General features: G+C 40.9%; 3 protein-coding genes across 5 annotated transcripts; 2 read left to right on the top strand and 1 right to left on the bottom strand.

Moving 5' to 3' along the window:
• The first annotated feature begins 3,298 nt into the window (after positions 1–3,298).
• On the top strand, positions 3,299–5,581 carry LOC116619647 (C-type lectin domain family 4 member E). The gene is made up of 3 exons (XM_032384627.2): positions 3,299–3,837; positions 4,501–4,735; positions 4,835–5,581. The coding sequence occupies exons 1-3, from the start codon at positions 3,468–3,470 to the stop codon at positions 4,965–4,967; spliced, it is 738 nt and encodes a 245-aa protein (XP_032240518.2). The 5' UTR covers positions 3,299–3,467; the 3' UTR covers positions 4,968–5,581.
• Positions 5,582–7,916: 2,335 nt separating this feature from the next.
• LOC5515045 (Down syndrome cell adhesion molecule homolog) lies at positions 7,917–14,110 on the top strand. The gene is made up of 7 exons (XM_032384620.2): positions 7,917–8,229; positions 8,320–8,730; positions 9,695–9,979; positions 10,204–10,515; positions 12,114–12,410; positions 12,671–12,976; positions 13,177–14,110. The coding sequence occupies exons 1-7, from the start codon at positions 8,169–8,171 to the stop codon at positions 13,293–13,295; spliced, it is 1,791 nt and encodes a 596-aa protein (XP_032240511.2). The 5' UTR covers positions 7,917–8,168; the 3' UTR covers positions 13,296–14,110.
• Positions 14,034–18,988, bottom strand: LOC5515086 (arsenite methyltransferase). Of its 3 annotated transcripts, none has more exons than XM_032384622.2 (10): positions 18,859–18,988; positions 18,509–18,718; positions 17,423–17,573; positions 16,925–17,061; positions 16,787–16,856; positions 16,435–16,516; positions 16,234–16,365; positions 15,503–15,595; positions 15,263–15,318; positions 14,034–15,020 (listed from the first exon to the last, which is right to left on the bottom strand). In XM_032384622.2, exons 2-10 carry the CDS (start codon positions 18,667–18,669, stop codon positions 14,796–14,798), a joined length of 1,107 nt encoding a protein of 368 aa, XP_032240513.2. In that variant the 5' UTR covers positions 18,670–18,718; positions 18,859–18,988; the 3' UTR covers positions 14,034–14,795. The 3 variants fall into 3 exon arrangements, with proteins under 3 accessions (XP_032240513.2, XP_032240514.2, XP_032240515.2); XM_032384623.2 differs by having other exon boundaries at positions 18,801–18,900; XM_032384624.2 differs by having other exon boundaries at positions 18,837–18,891.
• Positions 18,989–19,015: the final 27 nt, after the last annotated feature.

Genomic DNA, 19,015 nt, shown 5'->3' on the forward strand with positions numbered 1-19,015 from the left:
TTGTTACAGGTCCTCTGGGTTGTGTTTAGGTGGAGCTTGATGTTCCTTACAGTAGCAAAGTGGGTTGTTACAGGTCCTCTGGGTTGTGTTTAGGCGGGGCTTAATGTTCCTTACAGGTGCAAAGTGGGTTGTTACAGGTCCTCTGGGTTGTGTTTAGGTGGAGCTTGATGTTCCTTACAGTAGCAAAGTGGGTTGTTACAGGTCCCATGTGTTGTGTTTAGGCGGAGCTTGATGTTCCTTACAGTAGCAAAGTGGGTTGTTACAGGTCCTCTGGGTTGTGTTTAGGCGGAGCTTGATGTTCCTTACAGTAGCAAAGTGGGTTGTTACAGGTCCTCTGGGTTGTGTTTAGGCGGAGCTTGATGTTCCTTACAGTAGCAAAGTGGGTTGTTACAGGTGCTCTGGGTTGTGTTTAGGTGGAGCTTGATGTTCCTTACAGTAGCAAAGTTACAGCACGACTGAGTGCCGATATACGTGAACCAGTTCCTGCTCATTTGGCTCGGGACCTCGTCCACTTTCTCCTTGGCGTCTGGTGGCGGCGAGAATCTGAGGCATGGCCTTTTTGTAGCGCGCATCGCCTTCTGGGATCGGATAATCCTCCACAGGATCTTCAGTGATGTCGTAAAGCAATGGAGGTTTGGGGTGCATCATTACCATAACAACCACACAATCCATGACCGGCACAGGCTTCCGTCCTGTTGCCCATTTAGGGGTGAAGAAGAAGGCTTTCCATGTGGTATTTCCCTCGCGTGGTCGGTACCGGGTGGCGTGGATGGACTTTGCTCAGTAGTGAAAGAGGAACTCGTGAGAGGACGTCTCCTCCTTCTGTGTCAGCAGAGGCATCATGTCTTTGCCGTCGATGATGCGGTCCCGGGGAAGGCGGGCTCCTGCCAGATTCAGCACGGTGGGGAAGATGTCGAAGCTGCAGGTTGGCTCGTTGATGTCGATGCCGGCGGGGATGCGGGAAGGCCATGACGCCACGGTAGGTACACGTGCGCTTGACCCTTACGCACGAGGTTCTGTCGTCCCCGCCCTATTCCCTATTATTTTATTTTCCGCCCTGTTTTTGCAGTATTTCTATTAATTGATTTGATGAAATTTCCAGTTTCGTTTTTCCCGACTTGTAGCGCGGAAACAGCGAATCTCGATAGCAAAATGGATGTTTGTGCCCGTTTTTACTATGCAGCAAGATTGCCTGGGGGAGGGGGGGGGGCGCAGTCATAGGTATCCTATGAAAAAAGCATAGTATTATTCCTTAATAAGAAATGATCAACTTTTTGGCCGCCAAGGGGGGTGCGCGCACCCCTCTGTGTACAACTTTCTATCAGACCTACCGCCTTTATAGATCCCCTTTCATCCTCCCTCGAATTTGTCGCATCAGCAAAGTCAAGCAGGCGATGGCACATGGACAGCACCTTCTCCGTAGCTTCTTCAAACAAAGTGACTTTTCACTTTTTTTTGCTCAAAAAAGGAGGGGGGGTCTTGTTATCAACCGTCAATTAGAATTTTGACAAACATTTGAGTGATTTATCTTTCAATTATGAACTTATTCTTCCCCACCAGGCTGATGAGGTTCTTATAAACGGTGCTTTTAAATGCGCGGGTGTTTAATGTCATTTATATGCTATTACAGCGGCGTAGCCAGAATTTTTTTTATGAAGGGGGCCAAAAGGCCCTTTCAAGGCATTTTCTCCTGTATTTTAGATAATGTCTCACACATTTACTGTATTTTTGGCTGCTAGAAGGGGGGGCGGTCCCCCCTGGCTACGTCCCTGCTATTATGAATGGAACTTGAACTAATGATACTCCCGGCAGAGTATTGTACAAACGGATTTTTCAGAGGAAATATATTTATATGTTATTTACCAGTCCTTCACAGACGATAAGATATATTCACTAAAGAACTTCTCTTGAATGTGGATATGTTAAGCTTGTTATGCAGGTAAATTCCTAGAGTGATTTTTTAATATGAAGAGACGATTTGCTGCCTTTTTATCCCAAATAAACTTTCAGCAAACTTGAAATTGTTGCGCGCGTTGCAAAATCATTATGGCGGGAAATTGTCAAAACACAGGGAGTTTGAAGCCGATTTTCCGTAAAGTCAATGATTCTAGATAAAATGACAATAAAATGCCGTTTTAGTGTTTTTAAACACTAGATCTTAAAAGATCTATAACCTCGGGAGTAAAAATCCAGTTTCCGATGGGCATTTTACAAATCAACTCACTATTTCGAGCTTTGGAGGTGAGCGGGCCCGGTATCGCGGGGTCCGGATCTTAGGATACCGGCCCTCAAGAGAGCCAATCAGAGCGCGCGATTAGATGGATACCGGACCCCGATAAAAATAAAATGGGTTTTCTTTTTGTTTGCACGTATATGCTCTCTTCATTTTCTTGTGCTTCGTGCGGTAAATTTAATGAGCATGCTGTATTCACATGTAGAAGCTCCGCCCATGTCCATGATGTCTGCATATGACTAGATGGGGTATTTGCCTTCAGGCAATTGTGATCGACAGAAAAAAACTTTTCGCTTATTTTGAGTGCTTTCGTAAGTGTCTTAATTGACAACTATTTTTTATTCATAAATATTGGTCTGTCGAATTTTCGGTGTTTTTGAAGAAATGTGTATGTGTGTTGGGGAGTAAAAGAGAATTGGTGCTAATTTGCTGCTGGGCACTTTTCAATTCATACATAGGTTTCATAGGGATAAGTTCTAATCCATGTCTTCACCTGTTCACCTTGAGTATTGAACATTAATAACACGTTTGAAAGGAGAAACGACATTTTTAAACTTGCCAACTTGCCAGTTCTTTGGAATCTTTGTTTTTACATTAGCCGCCGCAAATAAATAAATAAATAAATAATAATATTAAACAAACAATAAGCGTACCGTTGATATTCGTCCGGGAGCTTTAAAACAAGGGAAATAGCCTCAAAAGTCACATTAACCATAAGACAAACATAACCAACCATTCTAAATTATCCTACGTGTCCTCAAAATGTACGTGCGAAATTCCTAGGTTTGGCAGGGGGCGGAGTTGATTTGCAGCCAAACCGAAAGTTAAGATTAACTAACTAGAGACTATATTAAGAACAGCAAGGACTGTTTTCGATTTCTTTTCTTTATAGAAATCATACCTATTTCGAGGTATTATTTGAGCACATTTTAGAATTCAAATCACCTTGTAGACTCTTTAAAAATTTCAAAAGGTAACATCTAAATAAGCAGCAATTATATTAAATGTGTCAAGCTTTACTTGAGAAAGAAATAAAAAATAAATAAAAAATTCGTCAAAGGAGCTTGTAGTGATGGGTTTTCCTGCCATTCTGAGCTGCGTTGTCCTTTTTAGAATAGACCTCAACCATTCAGCCCGTGACTCACACTACTACAACACCACAATTCAATTTACAAACTACACCATAATTCAAATTTCATTAGATAACTGACATCTAAATAAGCATCAATAATTGATGTGCCATGCTTTACTTGAGAAAGAAAAGAAAAGGATTCGGCATTCGTCACAGGAGCTTGTCGTGATGGGTTTTCTTGCCATTCTGAGCTGCGTTCTCCTTTGTGGAATACACCTCAACCATTCGGCCCGTAACTGCACCACCATATACTCCGAGCCGAATAGAGCGTTACTAGGCTCAAACTTCAGCACTGTCGATGCAGCAAACGCTGGAGATTGCAACATCAAGTGCGAACAAGATGAGAATTGCCGGAGTGCCAATTATTGGTTACTTGAGAAGAAGTGCGACCTCAACAACGCATCCCGGATATGGTTCCCATCGCGACTCAAGAGGGCGATAGGTTGCATCTATGCAAGCATTCGGCCAAGAAGTAAGCATACGAACAAATTTTCAACAGTTCAACGTTTTAACTTAGGCTTTCTGGATGCTTTTAGGAGTCTTGAGTTCAGAGGACACTCTTCTAGATATGATGCACCTCGGGACCCCCAATAGGGTCATGGGTCTGTGATGGATCCTAAATTGTTAGAATTTGAAAGTGGGACTTTAAAATATGAGCATTAGATTATGGGGTTACGGTTAGGGGGGTTCCTTACATGGAGGTTTCACTCTACATAGAGATTTTACGTGAGATCAAAATCACAAGCTGTAACATATCATGATAATATTTTTTTTGGCTGTGAACTCAGCACTTTAAAGTCTTCAAATGAGGTCTCAATCACCTGATCACGCAGAGAGCTATTTTTAGGGGAGAGTTATTATGGTTGAACAATGACTCTTTTTTGACAATTTTTTAAAACGCTATTTTCACTTGTAAATGGATAACCGTACCTGCGATACAGGACCGGGTTCCTAGAAAACTGGTCAACGATAACCAGGGATGAATACTCTTTTTATCCTTGGATTAGCGCTAACCTGCTTTCTAGGAACCGGCCCCAGGGCGCTAACACTTCTTGTTTCCCTCGCTTTGTTGACAAAAAAAAATAAGCGAAAAGTCATATTAATGACGATAACAATAATATTTCAAAATATCCAGTCTTTTGTCAATCCGGGTGGAAGAGGTTTAACGACTCCTGCTACTGGGCCGATACAAGGGAAATGGCTTGGAATGATGCGCGGGCTGCCTGTGGCGATATGGGCGGAGACCTGGTACAGATAGCAAGCAAGGAAGAGAATGAGTTCGTCTACGGCCTGGGGTCTGGTACGATGTGGATTGGTCTGAAGAGAGCAGCAGACGGCTTTAGATGGGTAGTCGATAACTCTTTGGCCTCGTAAGTAATGTACAACCTCCCTTAGCTATCGGAGTCACCAGAAAGCATCTGACGACTAAAACTAAAGTTCTCTAAAACATGTCTTTCCTGTGTTATCAGGTACACCGAGTGGCACCCAGGAGAGCCTGTAGCCTCCATATGCGTTTATATGGGATATGGTGGCCAGATGTGGGATGACTATAGCTGTGAAGTACCTAAAAAATTCATCTGTGAGATCACGCCTCGTCTGTAGTCTAATTCTAGTCTAAAATGTTAATTTATGAGACCACCAACCTATAGCCTAATTTATAGTTCATCTGTGAGACCACGCAAATAGTGTCATCTAGTGTTATTCTATGAGACCACGCCTATAGTCAAATTTGGTGTTATTCTGTAAGACCACGCCTATATTTTTTCTAGTGTTATTCTATGAGACCACGCCTATAGTCTAATTTAGTGTTATTCTCTGATACAACGCCTATAGTCTAATTTAGTGTTATTCTCTGATAAAAAGTCTATAGTCTGATTTATGGTTCATCTGTGAGACCACGCCTGCAGTCTAATTTAGTGTTATTCTCTGATACGAAATCTATAGTCTGATTTATGGTTCATCTGTGAGACCACGCCTATAGTCTAATTTAGTGTTATTCTCTGATACAACGCCTATAGTCTAATTTAGTGTTATTCTCTGATACAAAGTCTATAGTCTGATTTATGGTTTATCTGTGAGACCACGCCCGCAGTCTAATTTAGTGTTAGTTCATGAGACTACGCTTACTCTCTTATATAGTGTTATTCTGTGAGACCACGCCTATAATCTAATTTATGGTATGTCAAACCAATGAATAAAATGCACTAAGTCTTAAACCGTCCTCAAGTGTATTAAGGCTTGGATCTTAAGCTAAAACAGTTGAAATTTTGAAAGTTGCCTTAAAGTGAGTTAACATTGCCTTAAGTGCACCATTTTTGGCCAAAACATCAAACTCGGCAATGTTAGCTGATTGGTAATATTTTATTTTGAGTGATGACGTCATCCAGCCGATCACGTGACTTTTGCAAATCAATATTTCAAAAAATTCTCCGCTGGTGGATACGCTATGAAAAAGAAAACATCGCATGTTTTTATGTTCCTTTGAAACACATCTGCACACTGATGCCTTAACCGGCAAGAAAAGTTTAGCCTTTCGGTCACAAATCAACATTTTAATTTGCAGCAGGTCACGTGACTTAACAAAATAATTAATATCTTGTTAACGGCAGAGAAAATTTTGGATGCTAAAACGCTATCATATGACACACATAAAGTCAACACTTATTTAGTAAACATCTTCGTCCAAGCTGTTTTTCCCACCGGCGGAAAGGCAAAAAACTATTTTGTCACGTGATCTATTATGTGACGTCATCACCAGCAAGAAAACATTACGAAAATGTTAAGGCCGTCGACTTTAATCATCTTGCCAAAAAGAACGAATTTAAGGCGATGTTAACAAAGTTTATGGCAAAAAGTTATATCCGATGCTAAAAGCAATCTACCCAGGCCTTAATATACTTGAGTCGTAATCAAGGTGTTGATTTTTCTAGCATGTGTAGAACCAATACATGTGCCACAAGCATGGCATTACAGACCTGCTTCTGTTACTGATCGTTATAATAGAGGGGGAGGGGAGGGTCGGAGGAGATAGCATGCTCGTGGTTTGATCCTGTGGGAGACTGCAGAGAGAATATCTTTATAAAGATTCTCATTTCCCTATCATGGTGATGACTAGCGATATACTGAGGAGAAATAACTAGTTGTTCGTATTCGTATTTGTAGGAGGATTGTAGCCATTATTATCTTCCTCTGACGTTTTTGTGTGTTTATTTTTGTATTTTCAAGCCGTCATGCTCGAAAGCAATTAAGGGTCCACCACCCACTTGTATACTCTAGGGTCACTACGTTACGCCACGGGTCAAAACACTTGAACAAATAAAGACATGAACACTTGGTTACGGCACATGCGGGTAAGTGCAATTGACAAAAAGACATGAACACTTAATTAGGCCACATGCGGGTCAGTACACTTGACCAAAAACATGAACACTTGGTTACGCCAAATGCGGGTCAGTGCACGACCAAAGACAATATCGCGCTAGCATCGACTTTCGGGGCGTATCTAACCTCAAGTCGCGCTTGTCAACAGCCTGTGAATTAACAGAAATTGTACAGTGACAGCTTATTTATCTTTTTCATTTTATTCTATTAGCTTTGCCACAAAGTACAACACACAGAAATAAAAGCAAGACGCACTAAAATGATGGACTGATGGCTAGACAAGGCGGGGAAGCCAGCTGGAACATTTTGTGAATTGAAAAAAAAAAAAAAAAGTTTATATATATATATATGTTTCGATTCCCAACATTGCAAGGACATCTTTTAATGTATTCCAAATAATTTGGAGGGATTTGCAGCAATTTCGTCATGTCGAAATTCCGCATTGACTTTAGTTGACCTTGCAATAAAATAGACGCCAAAATCGCAGCTCGTGTTGAAGACTGTAGATGGGATGCAGCGAGTACAACCGCGTTCTGCGTATGCGCATGCGCGCAATGACATAATAATGAGCAAACTCGTCCATCGATATCAAAGAGAACATCCCTGTTACTGGCAGAAAATGAAAGTCTGAAAAATGGGAAGGTTAAGCTCGCCACTAATAAAGAAATCAGCATGAACGGCAATTCAGTTTTTGAATTATGGAAATTATAACAAGAAAATAAGTGTTTCAAAAGAGGATTACCGGTTTGAGGTTAATTTCGATTACTGTTATGGATGCTTCAATGATGGTATCAAAAGTAAAGAACATGCTATTAAGTTTGTCAAGTCCTTTCGGATATTAAAAAAAAGTAGGAGAAAATGTATTTCAAAACAATAAAACACAGATATAAAAAAAACCCTAAAGATTGGTGACGTGAACCCATATGCGCAAATGTTTCGTTGAAATGTTTTGATGTGAAATATCAGATAATGATTCAACCGCATGTATAATTATGTCGTTCGTTTCTCCATCGGATGTTTCAAATGAGCTCTCTTCATTCTTATCTCCAGGGTATGGAGATTCATATAAACACTTGGCGTTCACAACATGAGGTCGACTGTAAGGTATTCTCAAATATTCTTCTTTTTAAATAAATGAATTTCTAACGTGGAAACACCTTGGGAAATGTTTTAGTAATAGTCGCAATACCAGAATCCCTCAAACATCGATTAGACCTAATTGGATACCTTGTGGCCAATCGAGTCTTTGCAAATAGTCACATGACTCATTTGGACCAATCAAAACCGTTGATTTGTTACTTTAAACTAAGCGTTAACCTTCTTAGATATGACAACCGAACTTTTGTCTAATGTCAAACAAACGTCAAAGGTTCAATCAGGTGTAACAACTGAAGTTGCTAAAATAATGATTTTTGTACTGCGATGATTGCATTCACACCAAGTCCAAAGACCCTCCAAATGTTTTGGCTAATTCTGATTCACCGTACGTACCACAAACAACATCTGAACTTAACATTTTATTCCTTCATTCTTTATCAATTAACAACCGTTATTATGTTTATCCATTTTGCAGTAGTTTGTATTTCTGTGGATGGTACGACCATTCCGCCGAATGCAACATTCGAGCTACAGGACCAAGAGGTGTTTCTAGGAAGCAATGCTGTGTTGGAATGGAAGTTGCCACCTTCGATTATATCAAGCATCGAAATTATCAAGTTCGGTTTGGTTTCTCGAATCGGGGCTTACGGAGAGCGACTAGAGGCGATTTTTGTCAAGATTTTCCCATCAGGAAATGTTATATGGAACTATAACCCAAACTCGAAAATTGCATCCTACAGAAACAGGACAACGGTGATGAGAAATGTTACCGCGGGACTAGTCATTTCAAATGTGCAACTCGCCGATTCGTCAGAGTTTTATTGCCTGGTTAAGTTCTCGGGTTCAAGAAATACTATGACAGATTATGTGTTTCTTCGGGTTGTTGGTAAGTTCATTTGTGTAACAATTGTTTTTCTTTTCTTTTTTTTTTTTTTCGTGATTCCGGGCAATTTCGCCAAAATATCGTATGATACAATTATTGTTGGTGGTGTTATAATTATGTTTTGCTTTGGATTTTCATCGAAAGTTTTGATTTTTTAAGTTAAAAAAAAACTTTATTTTTTGTTTAAAACCGTTTTGATCGCAATTTGATTGTCTTTCATCACAAATTTTCAAATCACAAACAGTGTTAAAAACTTTGTAATTGCAAAAACGATTAATCTTTAAGGTTGTATTAAAAGGAGTTTAGAGAATATTAACTTAAAAAAAATAAAGGTTATTTGACATTAACCGTATTTGAGATCCAAGAGCCGTAAAAACCCAGTATTGGCATGTTACATTTGCGGTTTTTCAATCAAGGAGGGGCACTTGAAATCACCATTACAAATTGCAGTAATACTCATAGCTACTTAGATGTGCAAGGCTTTGTAGTCGTTTTCTTGTAATCGTGCAACCATTATCGCCATATGTGCACAGTGATGACAATCTAAATCCCACTTGGTTGCACCTGCTTGTGAACACATCTTATTTGCAGTTATCTGTACGTGTTCTAACGTAAATTTAAAGAAGATATTAGAAATTAGAAAAATTATGTAGGCGTTGAAAGGAGATATAATAGGAATCATAAACGTGAACGTGTGGTTTTCAGCCGGTCACATTCAAGAACATCCTATTCAGTCAATCTAATATAAAGCATGACATCTCTCTCATAAAATTAATGGCGCATCCAGCTTGTGTATGTTTACATTTTTCCGTGACTCATGTAAGAATGTGGAAACAATACTCCTGATACACCGAGTGAATGACCACTAAGATTAATGCGCTAGATCAAGGGCTAGCTTTCGCCTCTAATAAAAGGTTGTGGCAAAACGGTTACACAACACCCTTAAGGTTCATCCCTTTTTTTTCAGATCTCCAAATCCTGAAAAGTACATCCAGTAACGTGGTGTCCTCGTGGCATAACAACAAAGTCCAACTGCTATGTCACGTGAAGGTTGCACGGGACACAACGACAAAGTTTATCTGGCGTAACCAAGCCATTGGCAACTCCGTCAGCCAATTCCCTCAACGTGATGACCAAGTGACCAGTGTGCTTACTGTACACACGTACGATGACGCGGACTTTGGACCGTATGTCTGTGTTGCCATGACGCCCAATACCAACCAGACGCACGTGGTTCACATCAAAAGATTGCGTAAGTTTGAGATTTGTACGGCGCTTAGATATGAACATCTCGACAGTTATTCGCTTTATGTCAATTCTCATTAAATTCAGAACCGTTAGGGGGTGGAAACATACTTCTGATATGACATAACATACGAAGTCTGGTAAAAACGATCACGCAATCCCAGTTTCTTGCAAGTTCACGACGACAATGGCGCCTCGTTAAATGCTGATATTGACAGAATTTCTTTTCAGATAAACCATCAGCACCTGGGAACGTAACTCGACAGCGCCTGCTCCGACCCAGCGCCAACTGCTCCGTGCAGACATCCGTCACGTGGATGCCCCCCCTGGACAATGGAGGTTCCCCAGTCACTCAGTATGACGTACAGTTCAAGCCCTTTGGGGAGGGGTGGTGGGAGGCGGAGACTGCGGTGGTCAGTACACCGTACATCCACATGTGCAGGCCGCGCGACCAAGGGAGGAATGGGCTCGAGATGAGGGTGATGGCAAGGAATGTGGTTGGACAAGGAGAGCCTTCAGAGGTCTTCATTGTCACGTTTTGGGGTAAGTGTTCATTGTCGCGTTCTGGGCTAAGTGTTCATTGTCACGTTCTAGGGTAAGTGTTCATTGTCACGTTCTGGGGTAAGTGTTCATTGTCTCGTTCTGGGGTAAGTTTTCATTGTCACGTTTTGGGGTAAGTGTTCATTGTCACGTTCTGGGCTAAGTGTTCATTGTCACGTTCTGGGGCTACGTGTTCATTGTCACGTTCTGGGCTAAGTGTTCATTGTCGCGTTCTAAGGTAAGTGTTCATTGTCTCGTTCTGGGGTAAGTTTTCATTGTCACGTTTTGGGGTAAGTGTTCATTGTCACGTTCTGGGCTAAGTGTTCATTGTCACGTTCTGGGCTAAGTGTTCATTGTCACGTTCTGGGCTAAGTGTTTACTGTCTCGTTCTGGGGTAAGTGTTTAATGTCTCGTTCTGGGGTAAGTTTTCATTGTCATGTTCTGGGGCTACGTGTTCATTGTCACGTTCTGGGCTAAGTGTTCATTGTCGCGTTCTAAGGTAAGTGTTCATTGTCTCGTTCTGGGGTAAGTTTTCATTGTCATGTTCTGGGCTAAGTGTTCATTGTCACGTTCTGGGGTAAGTGTTCATTGTCACGTTCTGGGGTAAGTGTTCATTGTCATGTTCTAGGCTAAGTGTTTACTGTCTCGTTCTGGGGTAAGTTTTCATTGTCATGTTCTGGGCTAAGTGTTTACTGTCTCGTTCTGGGGTAAGTTTTCATTGTCATGTTCTGGGCTAAGTGTTCATTATCACGTTCTGGGGTAAGTGTTTATTGCCACGTTCTGGTCTAAGTGTTTATTGCCTCGTTCTGGGGTAAGTTTTCATTGTCATGTTCTGGGCTAAGTGTTCATTGTCACGTTCTGGGGTAAGTGTTTATTGCCACGTTCTGGGCTAAGTGTTTACTGCCTCGTTCTGGGGTAAGTTTTCATTGTCATGTTCTGGGCTAAGTGTTCATTGTCACGTTCTGGGGTAAGTGTTTATTGCCACGTTCTGGGCTAAGTGTTTACTGTCTCGTTCTGGGGTAAGTTTTCATTGTCACGTTCTGGTCTAAGTATTTACTGTCTCGTTCTGGGTTAAGCGTTCATTTCTTCTGGGGTACGTGTTCATTATCGCAAATTGGGGTAAGTGTTCATTCTCACGTTCTGGGATAAGTGTTCATTTGTTCTGGGGTAAGTGTTTATTATCACGTTATGAGGTAGGCGTTCATTTGTTCTGGGGTACGTTTGTTTTACCATTGATAACCAACTCACTTGTCAATATTTATAAGAGGGTAATGCATTGACTGTTGTTATCAGTTTGTGACACATTGATGAGCAGGGCAGGGTGTAAGGTCACAACCTAGTTCCCAGTGGAAGTCCTCATTGGTTTCTTTTACGGTACTCTGAGTAGTGTAGGGGAGTCCCCCTTATTCACCTAGACACCTAAAAAGCGTGAACAACCATCCACTCAAAGTTGTTAGCGAACAACACGCAATACAACGTTTTGTACGAGTATAAGGCGACTCTAATGCCTACTAAGAAGCTAAAAGAAATCGGCGGGTAAAGGTCCGTGCTGCCAATTGTCGTGCTGTGTATATGGTAATGTAAAATTGTCATATCCTCAGGTGAGCCTACACCACCAAGAAACCTCGCCTATCGACTGGTTCGAAACGATGGCTATCCCTATATCCGGGTCACGTGGGACTATCCCTATGACGACGGTGGCGTCAGCGTGAATGGCTACAAGGTGGAGTACAAGGCTACCGGGGCAGCCTGGGCAAGAGCCATACAGACAGGCACATTTGCAAAAGAAGTGCGACTAGAGAAGAAATCCAATTTGAAGGAGTACGAGATACGAGTGATCGCGTACAATGGAGTTGGTCCGAGTAAGCCTTCTGAAGTCCTCAAGGCGGCATTTGCAGGTAAGAGGGTACCAGCCCCCTTGACGTTGACCCAGGAGCATTTGGACGCGGGTGGGCAACGGAAATGAGTCACTCCACCCCTGACTGGGTTATTGTAGCTATGGATTGTACAATCAGCATTGTACAATATAGTTTTTACCACCTTTATATTTTTAAAGTAAGACGTTATTTATCCTTTGACTCTACCAAAAACCTTATGTAAATGCTTATGTTGTCTCCAAGATCGACAACTGCAACTCTCATATGGATTTTTCTTCCAGAGAAACCATCCAGACCACTTAACGTGGGCATTAGCGCAACCGCACTCAACACGAATCACGGGCCCCATATACAAATCCGCTGGGATTCGCCGCTAGATAACGGCGGCTCACCTATCACAGAATACATGGTGGAATACAAGGAGGAGGTTCAAACGAACTGGAGCCAAGGTCGCTACGTGGAAGTCGACCGCAACGAGTTCATCCTGACAGGGATTGATAGAAATATGAAATACGACATTAGGGTGTCTGCTAGAAATAGCATGGGTTATGGTCCTCCTTCTAAAGTGGTCAGCGTAAAATACACTGGTAAGTCTACGCTTTCTCGTTCCCTTTCGCTCCATTTTACAGCTGTGCCTGAAAGTAAGACGTAGCTAACTGAGAATTAACGCTCTGGTGACCTTAACCAATCACACAGACATACATGAGAAACATCAGAGACCATTTTGAATGAGATGTCCTATTTCGGCTTTTTAGTAACTGAAAGCTTTGAACCTTTCTATTTTTAGAAGAGGTTTTCAGCGCACAGACCAGATCATGTGCTTCATACTTCACGCTGAATATCGCGTGCAGACTGGCACTAGCTGGCGCATGGGCAGTGTTGATGTTGAATACCATGACGTTATAAGAAAGACGTCCAGGTTCAGAGCCTCGCAGGATCTATGGAATGTAGAGTCAAGCCAATTCACAAGAAAAGTGTGCATCTCCCAGGAGTAATAGTTTACGGACACACACGCACGCACACACATACACAAAAAAAAAAACACTTCAAATCCTGTGTTCTAGCTAAAGAAAATGTACCAAAGTTGGCATAGGGCCTAATTTTCTTTCAAATATTTATGTTAGCACAGGCAGAATGATAGCCTCCTACGCGCCGCTCATAGGGACTGCGCTTCCCTAGGCCCCACAGGGTGCGGCATTCTAACATGGGTTTTGATTGGTTGTTCGCAAACAATCTCTCGAGCGTGAGAGATAATGGCTAATTCGTTTTTCCGCTCTGTCGAGCAGGCGCTCATTGGGCCCAGGGAAGCGCAGTCTCTAAGAGCGGCGCGTTGGAGGCTAGCAGAATGATTACTGCTGTCAAGTAATCGATACAATGCAGGGGGGTGCGCAGGGTGCGCGCACCCCACCCCCCCCCCTTTGCTGCCAAAGAAGTGGGTCATTTCTAATTAAGGAATCTTCAAATACTATGCTTTTCCATATGAGACCTATGACTGCGCACCCCCCCTCAGCCAATCCTGGTCACGGAACGAGCTGGTCGACTGAAGAATTGATTCTGACAGTCTTTGATCATGCATTAGGTACAATATCACTAACACCTACAATGTTCTCAAAATATATGCTAGCTACAAACATTTACAAAGTGAAGGGTTATACTGATATAATTCTATTTGTATATTACATAAATCTATAATGGTGATTAAACATGACATATTGATCAAATTTAAGAAGTAAAGCACTTCTTTACTCTTTTGTAAATGGCAGCTACAGCACATAACAATATTATATTCAACTTATCTTAAGTACAAAAATATGTTATTTTATAACTATACGTTACACTCATATCAAGATCATAGATGGGGGGGTTGGAAATTTGTAAGAACCAGCACACTCGGCTGGTCCACCCAATTGAAAATACTTTGAGTTAGTAGGAGGTACATAAGAGAAAATTGTTCCCTAAATAACTAAACAAATCACCCCTATAAAAATTCTAGAAACAAGCGTGAATGAGATAGGTTCATGTCCATCTTACCAACACTTTCAATTGTGAATCTCTTATATACTATTACTTCCTAAAGCTTCATAATGACAAACTACTATTAACCTCCCAGTCACACTATACCTCATGCATAATACCATAGTTTATAGTCCAAAAGACCTTATAGCAGTACCAGCAACAGAAAGCAGTGTCCATAAGAATCCCATAAGTATGTATACCTAAATTACCTACAGTATATCTACCTTACTCCACCAACCTTTCCTACAGTTGATACCTTGGCACATGCTATTTTGATGTTCTGGTCAAGCGGAATAGCTTCCCAGAAGTTTGACAGCATGGCCGTTCAGATGGATTTTAACAGTATGGCCGTTCAGTTTGAGTTTAACAGCATGGCCGTTCAGATGGAGTTTAACAGCATGGCTTCTCAGATGAGGCCTTCTTGGATGAAGGGCAGCATGACGTTTCTGTGCCTCCATCAGTTTTAAGCCAGATAAATGGGTCTGCGGTCTGATAGGCATCTCTCCCGGGCTCAGATCGCTTTGTTGACTCATTGCTCAGGTCGAAATGCTTGGAGTAGCGAGAGATTCGCAGGATGTTAGCCACAGCTGCATCAACACTTTGCTGCTGGCCAGTCTAAAAGGGTGTAGACAATTCATACCTTCATTCTTATAGTGCCAAAAGCGATAAAAAAACTCTTCATTTTTATTAGTCAAATTATCAGCCTCTTCTGTTTTCATTATTGATACCCTCCCTTCTCCCTCTTCCTTTTGTCCCTACCGTAGCAGATGTATATGTTTGGACAAAGGCTTGGGGTTTTAATTTCTAATGACAACACACTAACCTAAGCAAGTCTATGCACAACGGCTCTACTATACCTTGAACGTTGTGTACACATCAAATACAAATTCCTTTTCATGATCTGGTAATGTTCCTGAAGAAAAAGGCACAATAACTAACTTGTCAAGTAAAGCCATTATTCATATAGTGAAGTGATCCCCTAGGTCTGTTGCAAAGCAAATAATTAAATAAATCAATTAAAATATTAGGTCTTGTTCTCTGTATTTAATATTTAGACAATTTATCGTATTAACAAATGAATGTTTTCCTGTGGCTACCTTTGTATGTTGCCTCAAATATTTGGTCACTATCATCATGTCTTGGTGACTTAATGAGTCGATAAGTGGCAGAGACGAACTGAGGGCCATCACCTTAAAAGAAATAAAATGTTTTTACCAAAATGACATGATGGCAACAGAAAAAAAGACAATGCAAAAAGAGATATTGACAGAGTTGGTACTCTCTCCAGGTTTATTCAGAATAGACCATTTTCAGGATGTTGTGGCGCTCATCCAAAATGCCACAGACTGGCTAGCCCTAGCTGATCTAAAATGGTGTACGAAGTGGACTTTAAAGATGAAGCTATAGAAAATTCTGTCAGATTGCTTCTTTCAAGCAATTTTTTAGTCAAATTCCCTTTTGTCCACATTTTGGATTAGCTTTGGCCCGCCACACTGTGGCATTTTGGATGCGTGCGGAACATCGTGAAACCGGTCTATTGTGCTCAATATAGAAATTTTCCAGGCATAAATCAAGAGTGTGCAAGCATCACTGGGCCCCCAAGTGAGCCGGATACAAAAATTGAAACAAATGCCAAAACTATTGCGGAGGTTACTGTCATGTTTTGAAACCAATGTAAAAAATTTTTGGCCATGATGCTGATTGGCAAGTGAACTTAAAGCTCAGTCATACATACAAGATTGTTAATGTAATTAAAACACTGAACTGCATAAGTAGGACAAATAGATATTACAAAATATGTAGACTAACAAGGTTACACTATTCTTACCTAGGACCTTTCTTAATTCTTCAGACTCCACAGTTGTTTTGTTACTCACAACCAGATAAGGGCCAGAAAAACCAATGTCTTTGCACAAGTCAACAAGTTCTCTCCACCAAAGAGCACCAGCAATACATTCTCCTAGAAACACAGTTAGATTTCATTCTTTTCTTGTTGCCTGTTTAATGAGATGGTCAGAGTGGTACCCACCCCAGAGAGCTTGATGCTGTCTAAGCTCTTCACTTAGGACTCTATCTGCATAAATGTCACTGAAGTACACTTCTCCTCCATCCTGAAACAAGGATGACATCAACTTGGGAGATGGTGAAAAGGATAATAATGATAGGGAAAATGGGAGATTATTTTCAGGATTTTTTTTATAATTATGGGTCTCATACTACTCCAACTTGCTGTTTCTGTGAGCACTTACTAACTCAAACTGATTTTGTTTCCCTTCATTTAGTTTGCATTGGCCAACCTTAACTGTATTTTTATTTCCTTTGGTTCAAAGGTTCAAGTACCAGTAGTAAACTGTAATCCCAGTAGCTTATTGCATCCCTACCTTCAAAACTCTCCATGTTTCTTGTAGGACAGCTCGTTTGTCTGTGGTCAAGTTCACCACACAGTTTGAGCTAGAGGGAAGAAAATGCATGTTGTAAGCAGCAAAATCTGCTAAGTAATCTAGAAAATGGATACTTACACCACAATGTCATATGAGTCATCTTTGACACCAGCCTTCTGTAAGTTCTCAATATCACCCATAAGGAATTCTGTGTTTGACTTGCTGTAACCAAACTTCTTGGCATGGTAGTCCTTGTACTTGTTGGCAATATCCAACTGTTTAAATAAATACCATTCTCAAAGAGGAGATATTATGATATTATATTTAATATCAACAAAATATTTAACATGTTTATATATATAATAGTCAATTGTTTGCAACTTTAGTCCTGAAATCTATAAAAGGCTTGTGGTGTCTGTATATATATATATTTTTTCCCCCATTACCCCCATTCCACAAACTAAACCATATTATGTTTTGAGATAACATTTGAATGACAGATTGTTTACATAGGTCTTACTTTAAACCCAGAAACACAGTAAGAGCTTCAGTGACATTTCTGTATGGCTGGCAAATAAGATGTGATAGAAAAGCACAGTGTAACATTTTGATATTCAAAAAGGGGACATGAAGTACTTGCTCTGGAGTCATATCCACGCCTGTGATAAAACCTTCCTCTCCAACAAGTTTGCTGAGCACATAACAGTCACGGCCAGATCCGCTACCAAGATCAAGAATGCGGCAGCCATCAAGACATTCAGGGAACACCAAGCCACAACCAAAGTACCTGAAGGAGATACTTTTAGACTCAGCTTGAATGCTGAAAAATGCCTCAAACTGTTACAATGTCAATCAGCCTCAAGTAATCTGGTAACTATGATGTTACTTATGAGGAGGGAGACTCCAACCTTTTTTCGCCAAATTTTCAGGGGGGGGGGAGTGAATAGGTTCGCGGATCGGCGGATTCAGCCCCGAAATGCTCACGGATTACGGATTTTGATGATTATTTTAGCAGATTGGCGGATTTTGGATATACGGCGGATCACGGATCTGTTGACAATTTGGGCACGGATTTCGAATTTTGACTGCTTCGACGGTTGAGTTTCGGATTTTTAATGAATTTCAATCGATGCTATTGTTTATCTGTCAAACCATGCGGATCTAAAAATATCTGCAGATCCACGGATTTGCCCAGAAAATGTTGCGGATCGGCGGATTTACATACCCCTATTCACCCCCCCTTTCAGGATTAAATAAGAATAAAACAACATTTTCAATAACATTAACAGATCTCATGTAGTTTAAGGAGATAGTGAGGTAATTTTATGCAATGTGATCAGTAGCATCACAAGCAGTCATAAAGTTGAAAAAAAGCAAAATGTGGAACTTCCCTTTTTAGCAGTGCCTGAATCTACATATGTAATGCTTAGATGTCAACCCAACTTGGACAGAAATCTTGTGAAATCGGGTGAAACACTTACAGTAAATATGTGAAAACAACAAACAAAACAAAAGAGCCAATGCGGGTGAATGCAAAGAATGTATAAACATTCTCACAAAAATTATGTTTGTGATGAGGTCAAAAATCTTTTGAAACCCGCCTAAAGCGGGTGAGTTGACAGCTATAGTAATGCTACCCATAAAACACTGCGGATTACACATCGGTTCTCTATGCAACCCAGTCAAAAAGAGCTTCATCAGACGGTGAAGACTTTTTATCACCTTTTGACAACCTCTTCATTACAAAGCTCCAGGGCTTCTCGAGTTGATGGCGAGGTTTTTACCATATTACAGCTCTGTGTCTTGCATACATCCGTCTGTAGGTCATCCGATCCCTTCAGTCTCTTTCCATAGTAGTCCTTCACGCTCTCTTTGATGTCCATGATTTGTGTCGCCACAGCAAGGCGCTCGCTTAAAACAATGCTTTGAGTGCTGTAAAAATAAGCGTAAGAAAATAAATATAAAAGGAAAGGGCTCAGTGACTAGTTAATAATGTAAGCGTTATCATATTTACGGAAATAAAACAGTCGTTTGCGAAGAAGAACTGTACTTTTGCTTCGAGCGCGCTGTACCTGTGTACTGTGTACTACACTCCAAGTAGTCTCTCTTCTACACTTTAGGAGCCACAGGAACCCCAAATCATTTTTTTCCTGGAATGACCACATTTCAAAATAAATATGATTGAGAGTACTTAGAAAAAAAGACTTTTCAATTTTAGCTAGCCGACTT

This window comes from Nematostella vectensis, chromosome 6 (genome assembly GCF_932526225.1).
Source record: "Nematostella vectensis chromosome 6, jaNemVect1.1, whole genome shotgun sequence".
Classification (NCBI taxonomy): domain Eukaryota; kingdom Metazoa; phylum Cnidaria; class Anthozoa; order Actiniaria; family Edwardsiidae; genus Nematostella; species Nematostella vectensis.